This window comes from Homarus americanus, unplaced genomic scaffold, assembly GCF_018991925.1.
Source record: "Homarus americanus isolate GMGI-L3 unplaced genomic scaffold, GMGI_Hamer_2.0 scaffold26351, whole genome shotgun sequence".
NCBI lineage: Eukaryota > Metazoa > Arthropoda > Malacostraca > Decapoda > Nephropidae > Homarus > Homarus americanus.
This window is the reverse complement of record NW_024724368.1, coordinates 3731444-3749383: the sequence shown is the minus strand read 5'-3', so window position 1 is coordinate 3749383 and position 17940 is coordinate 3731444. Positions and strand designations below refer to the sequence as shown.

At 46.1% G+C, this 17940-nt stretch overlaps 1 protein-coding gene across 1 annotated transcript in view; it reads right to left on the bottom strand.

Annotated features, from left to right (window-relative positions):
* Nucleotides 1-1806: 1806 nt before the first annotated feature.
* Nucleotides 1807-17940, bottom strand: part of LOC121864273 (leucine-rich repeat and fibronectin type-III domain-containing protein 3-like) — a 75407-nt gene continuing 59273 nt past the window's right edge. Inside the window, exons 5-12 of the mRNA XM_042363359.1 lie at nucleotides 12136-12295; nucleotides 11593-11987; nucleotides 10734-11048; nucleotides 9868-9987; nucleotides 9441-9556; nucleotides 8780-9108; nucleotides 8379-8564; nucleotides 1807-5220 (exon numbers count right to left, since the gene is read on the bottom strand). Coding sequence (XP_042219293.1) covers nucleotides 4844-5220; nucleotides 8379-8564; nucleotides 8780-9108; nucleotides 9441-9556; nucleotides 9868-9987; nucleotides 10734-11048; nucleotides 11593-11987; nucleotides 12136-12295 — 1998 coding nt within the window. The 3' untranslated portion in view covers nucleotides 1807-4843. The remainder of the gene's footprint in view (nucleotides 5221-8378; nucleotides 8565-8779; nucleotides 9109-9440; nucleotides 9557-9867; nucleotides 9988-10733; nucleotides 11049-11592; nucleotides 11988-12135; nucleotides 12296-17940) is intronic.

Genomic DNA, 17940 nt, shown 5'->3' with positions numbered 1-17940 from the left:
ATCTGTATAATAAAGCGTTAATGATTTCTTGTCAGTATATCAGTATGTTTTCATGTTCACTCTGCCAGTACCACCTGTTGTGTTGTTCAGTTCAAAAGCCTCTCGTATTAAATATTAACTGTAGGATGGAATTGAAACGTGGCTCTAATAACTAACCAATATACGATGATTTTTGTCGTGTCTGAATGCTGGTTTACTATCCACACACAGATACGCTCATGATTTGCGTTCACTGAGCATATTTAATGAGACATGTAGGTGTATGTACGTATTTACACACATACACGTTCACATACAACGCTTGTAGGTGTATGTACGTATTCACCCACAGACACACACACACAGACACATACACGTTCACACAGCGCTTCGGCAGTCCACCACTCACTACTGTTGCTGAAGATTTGTGTGTCGATAATTGCTTTTCAATCTACACTTTTATTCATCGGATTCATCAGAGTTCACATTAAGCAATAATTACTGGCGATAAATTAGGTGATTGTTGCAGGTAGTTCAGGCCGGGTAAGAGAGAGAGAGAGAGAGAGAGAGAGAGAGAGAGAGAGAGAGAGAATTTGATTAGTTTGTGTCGTTTTTATTCTCTCTTGGTATTGAGAGATCTGGGGTGTGTGTGTGTGTGTGTGTGTGTGTGTGTGTGTGTGTGTGTGTGTGTGTGTGTGTGTGATTTTGTTTTAATATGGTATTTAACTCCGTCCCACAAATAAAAAATACCTTGTAGAAACACCCAGAACAACACGCGTGAACAAGTGTATTTTAGTAAGTGTAAATGGAGCTCATAAAATACTGGCGACCATTTATACAGTATATTGAAATCCCTGGGTCGTGGTGGTTGTCGGTTAAGTATCTAGCCAATGAGCGTTGAGGAGCTACTTAAATTTCATTATTTAAGCCAATCAGCAGTGTGTAACAAGACGAACTATCATAACTCTTATATTGTGTAATTGTTTTTATTATACAGAAATGTGGTTACAATTGAACAGTATGGAAGAGAGAGAGTTTCAGTGATAGCCGTGCTAGGTCTCTTGTTTATCGAAGTTACTGCTCAATGTGTTGTTATCCGTTTTCTCTTTCTTCTTTTTCTAGTAGTAAAGAAAATATATCTTAGGGATAACTAAAGGAAATGAACATAGATATTTTTCCGTGATTGTCTATTAATTTTACCTAATGGCCACCCAAACTAGAGGTGGCCATGCCCAGGGAAGGAGGCCAGGTGTCCGGGTAGAATCCTTTTGTTGTTCTTGATGTTCTTGTCTCTGGCTCTTTAAGAAGGCCAACACTGTTCTTGGTTCCTTTGTTTTGGCTGGAAGGAATGAGCTCAAAATTAGGATGGTGAAAAAATGATTAGGTGAATGGTTTAATGTTTCATGAGGTTTCTTCCTTTTGGCTATTCCTCTAAATTACTCAGTTTCCGTTACTTGTGCGGTCAAGTCTCTGTTACGCACTGTTGGCAAGTACTGGGCATGCACCGGTCAAGTCTGGTCTTAAATGAACTCACACTCGGTGCCGTCACAACACTCTCTGGCAGACTGTTCTAAAAGTTCACAACTCCGAAACAGTTTGCCCTGACAGTTTTCTGAACTAAGTCATCCCTTGCCCGCCTGTAGTATAAGCTTGTCAACTGCAGGCATTTTAATCTCTCTGGTAGACATATTCAATCAACTGAAAGTCTCAAGCATATCTCGGGGACCAGACGGGGTGACAGTACTCCAGACGGGGAAGCACCTCACCCGTTAGCAGTAACAATATGAGAAGTTCACCTGAATCGTTATGTAAATCAATACACCTTTGTCACATATTATGTTTTTATTTTTTATTACAAACAGTTTGACTGAAGTACAAACAATGCCGAGGGTTAAACACGAGTGTTGTTCACGGGGACAGTTGTTATGGCACTCACTTAACATACTTTAAGACACTATTAACACACTTTAGGACACTATTAACACTTCAAGGCACTATTAACACACTTTAGGACACTATTAACACACTTTAGGACACTATTAACACACTTCAAGACTCTATTAACACATTTTAAGACAATATTAACACACTTTAGGACACTATTAACACACTTTAGGACACTATTAACACACTAGAACACCACACTATCAACACACGTAAAAACCATAGTGTCGTGTAGTGTTCATTCCCTTTCATTCTGTAGACTATTAAGTGAGTACACGACAACAGTACCTCCTCTAACACACTCATATATAACTACGGTTAATATAAAAGACAAAATATCAGTTTCAGGAAGCAGCGTTGTCTTTGTAGTTACGTATGTTAGTAAATCACATGTTATTTTCGACTTGTTTACATTTATCGTTTTCTACAAGTATAAAATTCCACCTCACTCGATAAATATCACATATTTCGTAAACAGTAGGTAGTTTGTGGTTGAAGAGGAGCATACACTAGGTAGTATTATGGTTCAAGAGGAGCTTATAGACAGGTTAGGATCGTGACAATAGTGGCGCGTGGATTTTGTAAACATTGACTTGTGGTTCCCGCCAAAATAGGGACAGTAAACAAAAAGAACTTACTTTATCTGTCGCTCTGTTATGACGGTATTGCGACAGATGTTCCATATAATGTGCCAGGTCTTGTCGTGATAGTCTTGAATGTATTTTATTATTTCTTTCACTAAATAAATATTAAGAGAGCGTAACTTACAATATTTACAAGATTTTATTTTTATTTTACCAAACCTGACGGCGTAACACTTGCAGTTCTATAGCGTTATTATTTGTATCAAGCGAGTCTCTAGTCTTTGTATTGCGTTCGTGTATAAGAAGTCCAGCTAAGACTTACTTACTGTGTCAGAACTCACTCATTTGCATTAGTGTTTTTATTGTCTTTTTTTGGTTTTGTCTTTCACTACACACACTTAAGACAGTCTATATCTCTTTAATATCCTCGCGTTCACATTTACGTGTTTGTGAAATATTTACGATACACACTAGCGTTTTGTAAATATAAAAACCCTAAATCATAGAATAAAACTCATTATTTATTTTCTTATCAGTTAATTGTGTATTATTTCGTAGTTATGACATATATATTAGACAACACAACGGGAGGACACACAGTACACGGGAAGCAACTGATGACTGAGGGAGGGAGGAAGGAACACGCGGGATGAGGCTACGACCACCACAGCGTTTGTTTACACTGAGGACAGAACAGGATTTTTTTTTAATAACATGATACATCTCCACACAGGGGGATTTCACCAAGCTTTCGTGCGGACTAATACACTCAAGTCAGTACACAGGTGACACTGACAGTATGAACAACACACACACACACACACACACACACAAACACACACACACAAACACACACACACACACACACACACAGTTTGGCATTGATTCCTACCACTTTACTACTAGTTGGTGAATGTCTTAACAAATAATCAAGTTTGAACACAAGTACACACAATATACAATGCTTTTATGCCTCCTTACACGAAAGGCATTATTCACATACACTAAAGTATTACCAGAAAGATTCATTATACATCCCAATATGTCTTTGTGCCGGAGCCTATAGTGATCGAGGGCAGCTGTAGGTAGTGTTTAGTTATACATTATCACACAAGATCATGAATAAACCTTAGATAAAATATGATGTTCCTTTGGTAGTTGTTGTAGGTGTTGTAGTGAGGTGTTGAGGCATGAGAGCAGCTGTCAGCCTTTATTTCTAGACCCTCCACCACCCAGCAGCTGTACCATCTCTCATAACACTACCCAACAGCTGTACCATCTCTCATAACACTACCCAACAGCTGTACCATCTCTCATAACACTACCCAGCAGCTGTACCATCTCTCATGACACTACCCAACAGCTGTACCATCTCTCATAACACCACCCAGCAGCTGTACCATCTCTCATAACACCACCCAACAGCTGTACCATCTCTCACAGTACCACCCAGCAGCTGTACCACCTCTCATAATACCACCCAGCAGCTGTACCACCTCTCACAGTACCACCCAGCAGCTGTACCACCTCTCATAATACCACCCAGCAGCTGTACCATCTCTCACAGTACCACCCAGCAGCTGTACCATCTCTCACAGCAGCACCCAGCAGCTGTACCATCTCACAGCAGCACCCAGCAGCTGAACCACCTCTCACAGCAGCACCCAGCAGCTGAACCACCTCTCACAGCACCACACTTACCATCTCCCTCAGGATACATCAGCCGAGCACGTCTCCCCGAAGCTATCCGGAATCACCATCGACAACTCCCGACAGCTAAACTCACTAGAGACTCCTGTAGGTAAAGAACGTATTCGTACAGTCATTATGGGCAGAACCAGTCTTGCTACCACACCACCTGGAGGCTGAAGGGGGATACTACACTCACTGTTTGTCTGTTCTTCGTATACGGTTAAGAACAAAGTCATACGGTGAGTTTGTGAGAGTTTCAGTCTTGTGAGTGTTGTGAGGCCTTATTTATGTTTTGACGTATAACATCTTACTCAGGTTCGTTACTTCACTGTTGTTGTTCCAGAAGGTCCAGGGAAGTAGTGTAGTTTGTCGTGACTCACTTCCAGGATCTGTTACTCATCTTTGTAGGAGTTTAGTGTCACGAGTGTCCCTCAACACAGACGAGGGCGTGAGGGAGGGTGGGTGTTGGTTCAGGGGGATGGTAGGCTGTGGGCTGCTCTGGTTCTCAACTGAGGAACCAACCAAAGCCGTCAACATTCCTGCTGGTGCCTCAAGAGTTGTGCCGTGGGGTGAGTGTGGTGCTCCAGGTCGCGTGATGCTGTTCAGGAGAGTCATAAACATTGAACGTGAAGCGTGTAGCGGGTCTAGAGCTGGACGAGGCCGCCGCGGGTCGGGTTCCTGGCGACGTAGATGTCCATATCGTGGTCGGTCCAGCCGTCAGTGTCGTACCCGGTGAGGGAGTGGGTGGACCCGGCGTGGCTCAGGCGGGAACTGGCACGCTCGCGGGATTTAGACCTCTGGCGTCGACGATCACTACGCTGGGACGTAGCCCTAGAGAACCCCCCCATGGTGGACCCCGGACCACTCATCACGGACCCCGGACCACCCATCACGGACCCCGGACCACCCATCACGGACCCCGGACCACCCATCCCGAAGGCGTTGGGGTTCACAGCCATAGGTCTGAACCCTGCGGCGCTGAACTGTGAGGCTGCCAGTGACTGCCTTGACATGCTGAGATCTGTAAGGAAGGAGAGAGAGATCACTTAAAGCTCTCATCCGCCTCCATGGATAGTGTAAACAAACTCCCACCACAAGTTCTCCCACAGCTTGAATATAGGAAAAGGCAGCAAGGCTTTTATTTACATTCAACCAAAACAAAAAGGCCAGTTAGGGCAAGCACAATTAATTTAAGAGAAAATGGGCTATTTAGCAGCGTGCAGGAGGTGGTGACCCAGGCCAGGGGGAGGAGAGAGAGTCGGAGGCAGTGTTCACCCTACACCAGTCACGTCCACCGGCCAGCGTCGAAGGTCCTGCCTTGGGGCGTCTCAAAACTCCTGATAGTTAGTTAGTTACTGTAGTTAGTTACTGTAGTTAGTTACTGTAGTTAGTTAGTTAATTAGCTGTACGTAGAGTGAACTTTTATACTACAATTGTTGACGTGTAAGGTCAAGCCTGAGGTGTAAGGTCAAGGCTGGGGTTTAAGGTCAAGGCTGAGGTGTAAGGTCAAGGCTGAGGTGTAAGGTCAAGGCTGAGGTGTAAGGTCAAGGCTGGGGTTTAAGGTCAAGGCTGAGGTGTAAAGTCAAGGCTGGGGTTTAAGGTCAAGGCTGAGGTGTAAGGTCAAGGCTGAGGTGTAAGGTCAAGGCTGAGGTAAGATCAAGGCATAAAGGTGGAGGGAGAATAGGTGGGTAGGTAGGTAGGGTGAGGGAGAAGAGGTGGGGTAGGTAGGTAGGGTGAGGGAGAAGAGAGGGTGTAGGTAGGGTGAGGGAGAAGAGGTGGGGTAGGTAGGTAGGTGGTAGGGTGAGGGAGAAGAGAGGGTGTAGGTAGGTAGGGTGAGGGGAGAAGAGGTGGGGTAGGTAGGTAGGTGAGGAGAAGAGAGGGTGTAGGTAGGTGAGGTGAGGAGAAGAGGTGGGGTAGGTAGGTAGGTGAGGGAGAAGAGGGTGGTGGGGGGGAGGGGTGGAGAGGTGGGGTGGTGGTAGGGTGAGGGAGAGGGTGGGAGAGGTGGGGTGAGGAGAAGAGGTGTAGTGGGTGGGGTGAGGGAGAAGAGGTGGGGTAGAAGGTAGGTGGGGTGGTAGGTAGGGTGAGGGAGAAGAGAGGGTGTAGGTAGGTAGGGTGAGGGAGGGAGGAGTCAGTCAGGGTGCCGTATGAGTCAGGACCGACGTACCTGAGGGTGACTATATACCACCACCTCGGGTCGCCGTCAGAGCTTGATGAGCCCCTGCTGACGAAGGTAGTAGATGTCGTTTCTTAAGAGGGCCTCCTGCCACAGGCTAGCCGAAGAGCCTATATGGTGGAGGGGACACGAGAACTACTGTCAGTGTCACTAACAACTTCTGCCTCTTGTTTACTTCTAGGGGTTGTTTGCTTTAAGGGTTTGTTTACTTTAAGGGCTGTTTACATCAAAGGGTTGTTTACGTCGAAGGTTTGTTTACGTCTAAGGGTTGTCTACTTCTAAGGATTTTTTTTTTACAATACCTCATTTTTGTTTCTAGGGTTATATAACTCACAAACATTCATCAACACTCTGGGGTTAAACAAAAGTAATAAACTCTTTAAATTATAAACTATAAACAATCTTAAGTGTAGACAATTTAACAACAGTGAAGGGCAGTGCGGTGCTGAGGGGGGTGGGGGCGTAACTACGAGAGGGAGGGTGAGGTGCTTAGGAGTGAGGGTAAGGAGGGAGTGAGTGATCATTGTAACTCACACACTACAGTAAGGTGAGGGGAGGAGCCCAGAAGTGACGTAGGGAGGGAGTGACCATTGTAACTCAGTAAGGAAGGGGAGAGAGGTGGTGAGGTACCCAGGAGTGAGGTCGGGAGGGAGTGAGTGACCATTGTAACTCACACACTACAGTAAGGTGAGGGGAGGTGAGATAAGCGCCTAGGAGTGACATAGATAAAGAGTGACCATCGTAACTCACTACAGGAATGGAGAGGAGAGTAACAGAGAATAAAACTACTCATAAAGGGGTTACCCAGAACACTCTAATGAACGTGAGAAAGAATATAAACAGAGAGAGAGAGAAAATAAGGGGATAAATGAAGGTACAATAGATAACAAGTGATAATGGAGGAGATAAGAAACTGGGGAAATGTAAAAAAAGGAAGGTTTATTTATTTATTTTATTTTTCATTTATTTATTTTTACTGAAGGAAATTAAGGTAGAAGAGATTGAAAAATACACCAAAATATACCACATAGAACAGGTACAGTATACACCAAGCATACACCAGGTAAGAGAGGTGAACAGTATGTCCTACAGGTAATCTATACAGCTCTCAGGTATTTATGTAACAGTAATACAGATTGAAAATTATATGCAGTGTAAAGATATATTATTTATCGTAGGAAAAACTTTAACACACACACACACACACACACACACACACACACACACACACACATACATATACATTACAACAGGAAGCTTAACCCCAGCTTGCATACACGAGATACAGAAATACAACAAGCTGTAGCGTGTAGAGGAACTTTTGTAGCCAAGATTACAGAGACGCAACAAGCACCACCACCACCACCTACTACCACCACCACCACCACAAGACTACACAGTTCTACACACACACTACAGAAACATTACTACATGTACTACATCAGACAAATAAATACGTATGTGTATCACTATCATACACATACCTACACCCTATACACCCCCTCACATGTGTAACTCATGGTCGGGATACACTTACATAGCGTCAATACTTACACATGTATACATTGACACATGATGCTTGACTGACACACGGATACGCAGTACACGATGCATTTTGACACACCTACACCCTATCTACACCTGCTTCTACACCTTCACAACACCTGGTCAAATACACACACACACACACACACACTACACACCTGTTACTCAGTCTCCCCACACTCTTACGTCCATTACTCACACATAGTCACTCCTACACCCAGATATTCACTCCCTACACCCAGTTTGGAACTCTCATATACTTCTACACCCAGAGTTACTTATTTACACCCATATTCACCCACCTTCCTCCCACCCACCCACACTCTTCCCACCTACACTCACATCATCTCTACATGCACCCACATCATACCCACATACACTTACTCATTATACCCACATACATCCACACACCCACACAAACACCCCTACACCCACATCATCACGCCCACACGCCCACTAACCTTGTCTTGAGAGCCCCAGGCCGGCGTTGAAGGTGGGAGGGTGACGGAGGTGAGCGGCACTGAGGGCGGAGTATGACCTCTGACTTTGACCATCTGCCGTAGACCTGGGCCGAGGGATGTGCTTGGAGGAGGCGTGAGAGATGTGCGAGCGAGCGTCGTCTGGTACGAAGCCTGTGTTGACCGACCCTGTGGCGAGGAGGAGCAGGGGTCATTCGGGGTCAATTTGAGGGGTTACTCGGGGTTATTAGAGGTCAGTTGGAGGGGTCACACTTTTTTTTTTTTTTTTAGAGATCAGTAGGAGAGGTCAGGAGGGGTTAGTGGGATAGGTCACACGGGGTCATACGAGGTCACAAGGGAAGGTTTATGTCTCACTAGAATGTCTCAAACACTGAATGTCTCACCTTTATCTAGATGATACATCCTAGCCCGAGGTATAGAGCGCTGGGAATACATGGACAGTGTATCCCAGTCAGCAGCCTTGTTGCTTACTCCTAGCGCGCCAGATCCTAAGGTGCCCAGAGATGCTAAGGGCGCGGAGGAAGGACTCAGGACCGCCGGGATTCCCTGTTTCTCCCTGTTCCCGCCTCGCTTCCTGTTGCAACAGATGAAGACGATGACGGCGATGATGACGGTGCCACAGATAGCTGCCGACGCCGCGATGATTATGGTGTCCATGTGCATAGTGGCGGAGGTCTCTGTCCGTATCTCCCGGCACTGTGTGTACTGCACGCTGGGGGGAGGGGAGGTGATAAGCTTCTCAGACCTAAATAGTAAATGATCAAACTATGAACAGTGTCGTAAGTCGGTGAACAATGGTATGTGAACAGTATATCTTGATTATCTGAGTCAATAAACAGTATCTGAACAGTGAATCTTGACTCGATGAACAAAGTGTCTGAACAGTGTCTCAGAATCAATGAACAAAAATGTCGAAACAGTGTCTTATAACCCAGTGAACAAATTCTGTTTAAGTCGATGAACAGTAATGATCAAACAAATTCTCTAAGACGATGAACACTAATGAACACTAATGAACAACAATTACCACTAAAAATGACTCACTTATCCGGGGTAACGTTGACATCTTCCAGGGACACGACACACACCACTATACACTCCTGGGTGGGGACGTTCTTGATCTTGAACTCCCTCTCAGACGCTGCCAGGGGAGGACCCAGCTGCCGGAAGAACTACATGTTAGCTATGAGGAACTTTCTTACTGCTATGAAGAGATAGTGTAACCCACGATAACCCCAGACGACCCACGATAACCCCAGATGACCCACGATAACCCCAGATGACCCATGATAACCCCAACACGACCCATGATAACCCCAGATGACCCATGATAACCCCAACACGACCCACGATAACCCCAGATGACCCACGATAACTCCAGACGACCCACGATAACCCCAGACGACCCACGATAACTCCAGACGACCCATGATAACCCCAGATGACCCATGATAACCCCAACACGACCCACCTTGAAGTTCTTGTCGCCGAAGAGCCTGTAGACGACTCTGAAACCGAGGATATTGGAGACCTCGGAGTCCCACTGGATGATGACCGAGCTGTCCTTCCTGTAGGCCTCCTGCACGATCACCTGTATGGACGAAGACACACCTGAGTCAGTGAGGGACAGGTGTGGTGGATGGGGTGATAAGGAGGGAGTGAGTTACAGGTGTGGGTGATTGATGTAATAGTGAGTGGAGATGTGTGGGAGAAGGGGGGGTACTGGAGGTTAGATGGGACTATGGGTGAGTGGGGGGGGGGCTACTACAGGCTAGATGGGGCTACTCTGGGTTAGATGGGACTATGGGTGAGTGGGGGAGGGGCTACTACAGGCTAGATGGGGCTACTCCAGGCAAGATGGGACTGTGGGTGAGTGGGGGGAGGGGCTACTGAGATGGGGGGGTTAGGGGACTACTACAGGCTAGATGGGGGCTACTATAGGTTAGATGGGACTATGGGTGAGTGGGGGAGGGGCTACTACAGGCTAGATGGGGCTACTATAGGTTAGATGGGACTATGGGTGAGTGGGGGAGGGGGCTACTACAGGCTAGATGGGGCTACTATAGGTTAGATGGGACTATGGGTGAGTGGGGGAGGGGGTTATTACAGGCTAGATGGGGCTACTCCAGGCAAGATGGGACTGTGGGTGAGTGGGGGGAGGGGACTACTACAGGCTAGATGGGGCTACTATAGGTTAGATGGGGCTATTACAGGTTAGGTGTGACTATGAATGAGTGGGAGGGAAGGGGTTACTACAGGCTAGATGGGGCTACTGCAGGCAAGATGGGACTATAGCTCTCATCCTGAACTCCTGTACCAACACTAGCCAAGACTCACCTCATCAACAAAAGGTCCTTGAGACTCGGAGCCGAAGAAAGACTCCTGTGAGGACTGGTCGTTAGTCCTCATCACCAGGTTAGGTCTGGAGGGCACCGGCTGGGCTATAGGACGCTCTACTCTGGTTGGCCGCTGCTGGAATCTCGTAGGAGGCACCTGAGGAGGGAGGTCAAGGGTGGGTCTGCCTTGTTCCCCACCCGGATTCTCTCCTCCGGGACCCCGCTGAACGGAGCCGACACTCCCCACGCCGCCGGAGTCACCATTGCGATTGGAGGCTCCCGGACGAATCACAGTGCCTGGCCGGAATGACGTCACCTGCCGGGGGGGGGGGGTCACGTTAGGTCTGGTGGTGTCAAGGTATAGTGAGAATAGGAGGAAAAATCGGTTAGGTTAAGTTAGGATAGGTTAGGTTAGGTTAGGTTAAGTTAGGTTAAGGTGGTTAATCTCCAGGTAAAATAAGCTGGGGTGGAGATTCTTCAGGTGACACTCAAGGAAGTAGACATGAGCATTAACTAACTCGTTAACCAAGACGGGAATATAATGTTAATTTAAAATCTGAAGAAAAACAAAAGAAATTACTCAATATCAAACAAAAGCTTCTATACAAAACACAAACAAAAGTATATCCGGTTAAGCTATTGTTTTCTGACTTTGCTTTTGTAGAGTTTAACAGATGAATGATGTGAAGTATGTAAGAACGTTAAGTATCAATGTAATGTTTCACCCAGAGGAACGATCTCAATAGAATGACACAATCATCAAGTGAACTGAACGTGTGTACTGCATGTGACGTAACTGTTAACTGTGTGAACATACCAGTGACTCAGGAATGAATACATGACTGTCAAGCACCACTTACCTCGGGTGGTTGGGTAGTAGGTCGTGTTCTGGTGACTGGGGCGGCAGGGGTAGTAATAGTAGTCGTAGTAGTCGTAGTAAAGGGAGAAGAAGTAGATGCTGGGGTCGTATTAATAGTCTTATCGGATCTGGTCGTCGCAGTGGGGGGGAATTCCGTCCTCGGGGGTACTGGAGTAGACGGAAGGGGTCGTACGATGGTCGGAGAGTTAGCCAGGGCGGAGGTCGTGTTACAGGCTAGTTCGTCAGGGTTGAGCTGGTAGAAGGATCGCTCGCGGTACTCTGGAGGCTGGCCGCAGAACTGAGGGTTGCGCTCGCGGGACGTCACCTGAAGATCATAGTCACGAATCCACTCTGAGATCCATGCTACCTGGCAGTCACAGTGTAGGAACCTCCCTCCTGTAGGTGGTAAGGATGGTTAGTTGTGTATCTATCCATCTATCCATCTATAACCCAACGCAAATCCAATCTAACCTCACCCTGAAATAAACTTTAATCCCTGACACACACGCACACACTTTAACCTCCCCCCCCCCACACTACGTACCGACAGACAGGCCCCTAAGTGAGGTGTTGAGGTGAGTGAAGGCTTGGCCAGGGACGCTAGTTAAGGGGTTACCATCCAGGGCCAGGAGGGTGAGGGACCTGACGCCCTTAAACCCATCCACAGGTATTTCCGTGATTAAGTTGAACCCGATGTCTAGTACCTGTAAAGAAAAGAACCTCTCTTTAAAAGAAACCCTCGTTAAAAGACCCTCTCGTTAAAAGAACCCCTCCTTAAAAGACCCTCTCGTTAAAAGAACCTCTCGTTTAAAGAACCCCTCGTTAAAAGAACCTCTCGTTTAAAGAACTGATAGAACTTGATGGATAATGACATTTTTTCGAACTCTTAATTAGAACTTGGTATTTCATCATTAAACTCTAATTAGAACTTAAAATGTCCTTGTTTAACTAGTACTGAACCTTATATAACTTGAAGAGAACATCATATCCAGAACCCATGAGTACTAGAACCCCTATTTAGCTTTTTTTATAAAGATGGCGAGCTGTAAAACCATTGTGGGAGAACGTAGAGGAATATTGAACCTAATCGCCAGAACCTCTGTTTATCATGGCTGGAGGTTCACTGATGGAAATGGTGATAGTGAACGATAGGTAACTCGAGGCTGAGAAACACTAATACACGATAGATGGCAATAAGCTGAGAAACACCACTACACGATAATAATAATAGTAAACTGAGAAACACTACCATAAAATAGTAATAACAAAAATTATCAGAGAAATCCTAACACTAATTAATAATTATAATAATAATTTCATTAACACCACCAAGCAAAATTATTACAACCCGAGAAACATTACGACAGAATTACTACACTAAGCTGAGAAACACCACTGCACAATAATCACTAACCTGAGAAACACCACTACACAATTTACCAAAACACACACCATATATAGACGAAGAATAGAAAGAAAATCACAAAACAGACTTGCAATAACGAAGTAAACAGGATAAAATAACCAATAATATATTTCCCTGTATAATATTACACTGTCTGGCTGGAAATTTTTATAAACTCGTGATAATTTACTTATTTTTGCCTTCGTGATCTTGTAGGCGAGTGACAACCTTCCACAAATGAATGCTTGGTGGGGGCGACAGCTGTTCCTTTGGTCTGGTCTAGATGTGTGTGTGTGTGCATTGAGGGGGAGGGGGGTGAGTGAGAGAGAGAAAGGGGGGAGGACTTAGGGTGTAACAGAAGGGAAGGTGAGAGAGGATGGAAGGATGAGAGAGACAGACAGAGATGAACATAACTGTGTCTTGGAGGTTACTGATCATCTCCCACTTCTTGTACACTACTACAGGTATCTGACCCCAGGTAGTACGCTCATCAGGTTTGGGTTGACAGATTTTTATTTTATTTTTTTTTTTGAAGGAGGTTAGACCAGATACCAGTTTTCATGACCTGACGTGTGTGTGTGTGTGTGTGTGTGTGTGTCTTGTTTACTCACTCATCTGTTGCTGAGGTAAGATGTCAAGCTCTCTCTCTCTCTCTCTCTCTCTCTCTCTCTCTCTCTCTCACACACGACCCCGCAGCACGACTCATGGTACCTGGAGACTGACAAAAGTTCCTACATACCAGTTTTTCCCTCCTCCACCTACTCCCTTATGAGACAGCTAGCTCTACCTACGCTCACTAATGCAGGTTTTTCACTCATTATTTGAGGTCCCGTTATTGGCTGTGTGTTAACGTGGTCATGGTGCAGGTGTTACAGGTGTTTATAATATGGAGGTAAATATGTGGTGTTTGGGATTTTGTGAGGGGGGGGGGCGGTGCGGTGTGGTGGGGAGGTGTTTAGTGAGAGTCTGGTCACGACCACACTAAATTGCTCCAACAATACCACCACCTACCACTACCACTACCACAACCACCACCACTTATAACCACTATCATCTCTACCGTCCCTGCTGGTGCTGTGAATAGCGGGACTACCTCATCTCCCTCACACCTGCAGCTGCTGTACTCTTGGTGGTGATGGTAGTGGTGGTAGTGGTAGGTGGTGGTGGTGGTAGGTGGTACTGGTGGTGGTATAGTGGGAGAGAGAGAGAGAGAGAGAGAGAGAGAGAGAGAGAGACCCTTTGCTTCTGATGATCCTGATATAACTCTCTAATAATAAGTGTCAATGGACCGTGACTTGAAATCAGACAGAAATTCTCCCGTATTTTTCGTATTTCATTCCACAGGTAACGCGGCGCAGATGACATGGGTTACCTGGCGTGTTATTACCCCACACAGGTAATTGCCATAAACAGTGAGGTGCTCAGGTGTTGCTCTTATTATGACCAGGTGACGCAGCTGTTGAAATTATATTGAAAAAGTGACGTTATTTCTACCACCTTGCATTAACCGCTAAACTTGAGAGAAAAATCGCTATTTATATCGTCGAGCATAAACCGCTAAACTTGGTGGTGGGGGGAGGGGGTAAATCACCAATTAATCCCTCGTTCGTAAATATTTTTGAACTCATGATTAAACTAATGCTAATTCAAACCTTCACTTATAAACCAGTAAACTTTATAAAAAAAAATTAATTCAACCTAAGAAGCAAAAATTAAAAAATAATAATAATTTGGGAGAATCTGTCAAAAAGCTAACGGGGTGGAAGCGTGTGTGTGTGTGTGTGTGTGTGTGTGTGTGTGTCTGGTAACGTTGAGAAACACTACTTGATACTGGTGCCCACGGCTACTGTTGGTGACGTCATGACTACAACAGACAGACAAACGTTTTGAATTGTTGAAAAGAAATATGAAGTATCACTCTTTTGCTGTGTGTGTGTGAGGAGGACTTTCTTACACCTGGTGAACTGACGCTACACACCTGGTACTACACCTGGTGAACTAGCGCTACACTCACACCTGGTCCTACACCTGGTGAACTGACGCTACACACCTGGTCCTACACCTGGTGAACTAGTGCTACACACACACCTGGTCCTACACCTGGTGAACTGACGCTACACACACCTGTTCCTACACCTGGTGAACTAGCGCTACACACACACCTGGTCCTACACCTGGTGAACTGGCCGCCACACACCTGGTCCTACACCTGGTGACTAGCGCACACACACCTGGTCCCTACACCTGGTGAACTAGCGCTACACACACCTGGTCACCTGGTGAACTAGCGCCACACACACCTGGTCCTACACCTGGTGAACTAGCGCTCACACACACCTGGTCCTACACCTGGTGAACCTAGCGCACACACACACCTGGTCCACACCTGGTGAACTGGCGCTACACACCTGGTCCCACACCTGGTGAACTAGCGCTACACACCTGGTCCCACACCTGGTGAACTAGCGCTACACACACACCTGGTCCTACACCTGGTGAACTAGCACCACACACACCTGGTCCTACCTGGTGAACCAGCGCTACACATCCTGGTCCTCACACCTGGGAACTAGCGCTACACACACACCTGGTCCCTACACCTGGTGATCTAACTACACACACACCTGGTCCTACACCTGGTGATCTAATGCCTACACACACACCTGGTCCTACACCTGGTGAACTAGAGCCACACACACACACCTGGTCCCACACCTGGTGAACTAGCGCTACACACACACCTGGTCCTACACCCGGTGAACTAGCACACACACACCTGGTCCTACACCTGGTGAACTAGCACCACACATCCTGGTCCCACACCTGGTGACTAGCGCCACACACACCTGGTCCCACACCTGGTGAACTAGCGCCACACATCCTGGTCCCACACCTGGTGAACTAGCGCCACACACACACCTGGTCCTACACCTGGTGATCTAACACCACCACACCTGGTCCCACACCTGGAGATCTAACGCCACACACACACCTGGTCACCTGGTGATCTAGCCTACACACACACCTGGTCCTACACATTCCTCCAATATCTCTCGTCATAATCCCCACTCCCACCATCCATCACCACCATCATCTTACCTAACAGCCTCACCATCAGCCATCACCACACTAAACTGACCATTACGTTCCTCATCTTCGCCGTCTCCATCCTCCAGTAGCTACGTCTGTCGCCTTCTTATACCACTTCATCATCGTCAGCGGCATCACCGTCGGGAGGGAGAGAGAGAGAGAGAGCCGCTAAGCAAGATCCTTTACCGCAGACCGTAATAACATACAGTACGTGCCGCAGGATTGGGTTATGCCCATTGAGTTGAGCGCATCGGTGTCCAGGTAATTGTACTTTTTGGGGCGAGTCTCCGTCCTCAGTGACAGGAGGGAGGGAGGAGGGACGAGTGAATTTTTATTATTGCATGTAAACTGTCGCTCTGGGGTATATAGTTTTTATTTTACTTACCAAATGTTGCTCAAATATCAAAGTTTATGAGGGAATGTTTCTTATTTTTGTAGATTGTGGTTGTAAAGTGTTAATGATCATAGAACAGACGAAGCAAATGAAAATACAAGAGGTGGTGGAACGTGGACAGCAGGGAGGAGAAACCAACTCGCTGTCTCTGACCGGAAACATCGGCAAGAGAACTTAACAGTACAGTACGTTGATACATTACGTCTTATTATCTGCCTGGAGGCGAAACATCCCAGTCATCAGAGAATACCGGTATGGATGAGACAGACACACAGACAGACACAAACACAGATAACACAAACAGCGACGCGAAAAAAATAGACATTAAAATTAAAAGATCTTCACAAGAGCGGGGTTACGCTGAGCCTGCTGTAAGTTGGCCAAGTACCAGCACCACTCACACCTGTTATGTAAATAAGACCTACACAAACAAGGAGGGGCGTGCGCAGCGTGTATGATACACAACGAAGAAGGTCGTTGGTGGAACGCCGCCCGGAGCACGGAGGCCCCCATCAGGAGCTGCACGCAGTGTCTTGTGGGCGCCCAGCACCACCTGTAGGAAGAGACCAGCAGCACCATTTCATAATTCAGTGTTGTTTTAAACCTTGTTAGATGTCACCTCGAGGATGTCACCCTGAGTGGAAGTCACACAGAAGAGCGGAGGTTGTCATCATGACTTACACAACTGGCTCTACAGACGTCCTCATTATGTGTGTGTGTGTGTGTGTGAACTTTGTCACAATTTGCAACGAAAAAATCAAATCTGCATCCTTCTAGTGACAGGAGTGCATGAGCAGGAGTGACGCGTCAATCTGCACATAATGGCGGCAGTAACTCTGAGACTGCAAAGGAGGCGACAGATCTTTAACACACCCTCGTCACCACCTCAGGGATCCGGCATCAGTGTCCAACAACGTCGAGGTGTGAGTGTCGCGTTGGTCACACTGCGTTAGGAGGACATAGATTATTAAATGGTCTTTACGGTAATTTTCCTCAAGAATAGTATTAAGAATGTCGTGATGAGAATTTGATTACATATATTATTTTACTATTTTGTATTACAATCGGTTAATTTTCTGTTTTTTACTTTATTTTATTTTATTCTTTTTTTCTCATTCTTTTTTTCAATCTTTTCTCATTATTACGTACAACTTATTCTTTATGTTGTTATTATTTTGTCTTCACTTTCTTCCCTCGTTTCGTCACGGTCAGATTAACTTCAACTTTCTGCTTCATACATCACCGTGGTGGAGGTTCTATCACATGAGTCTAGCCACCCGCCTCCCATCATGCCATCACGCCAACCACAGAAATTCGCCGCCGCCATCATGCTATCACGCCATCATGAAAATCACGCCGCCTGCCATCATCTCTTTAGAAAACGAGAGACCACCAGTCCTTATTAAAAGTTATATAAATTAAAAATAATCATTCCCAAAGCTTCCAGAGAACCCCAACAT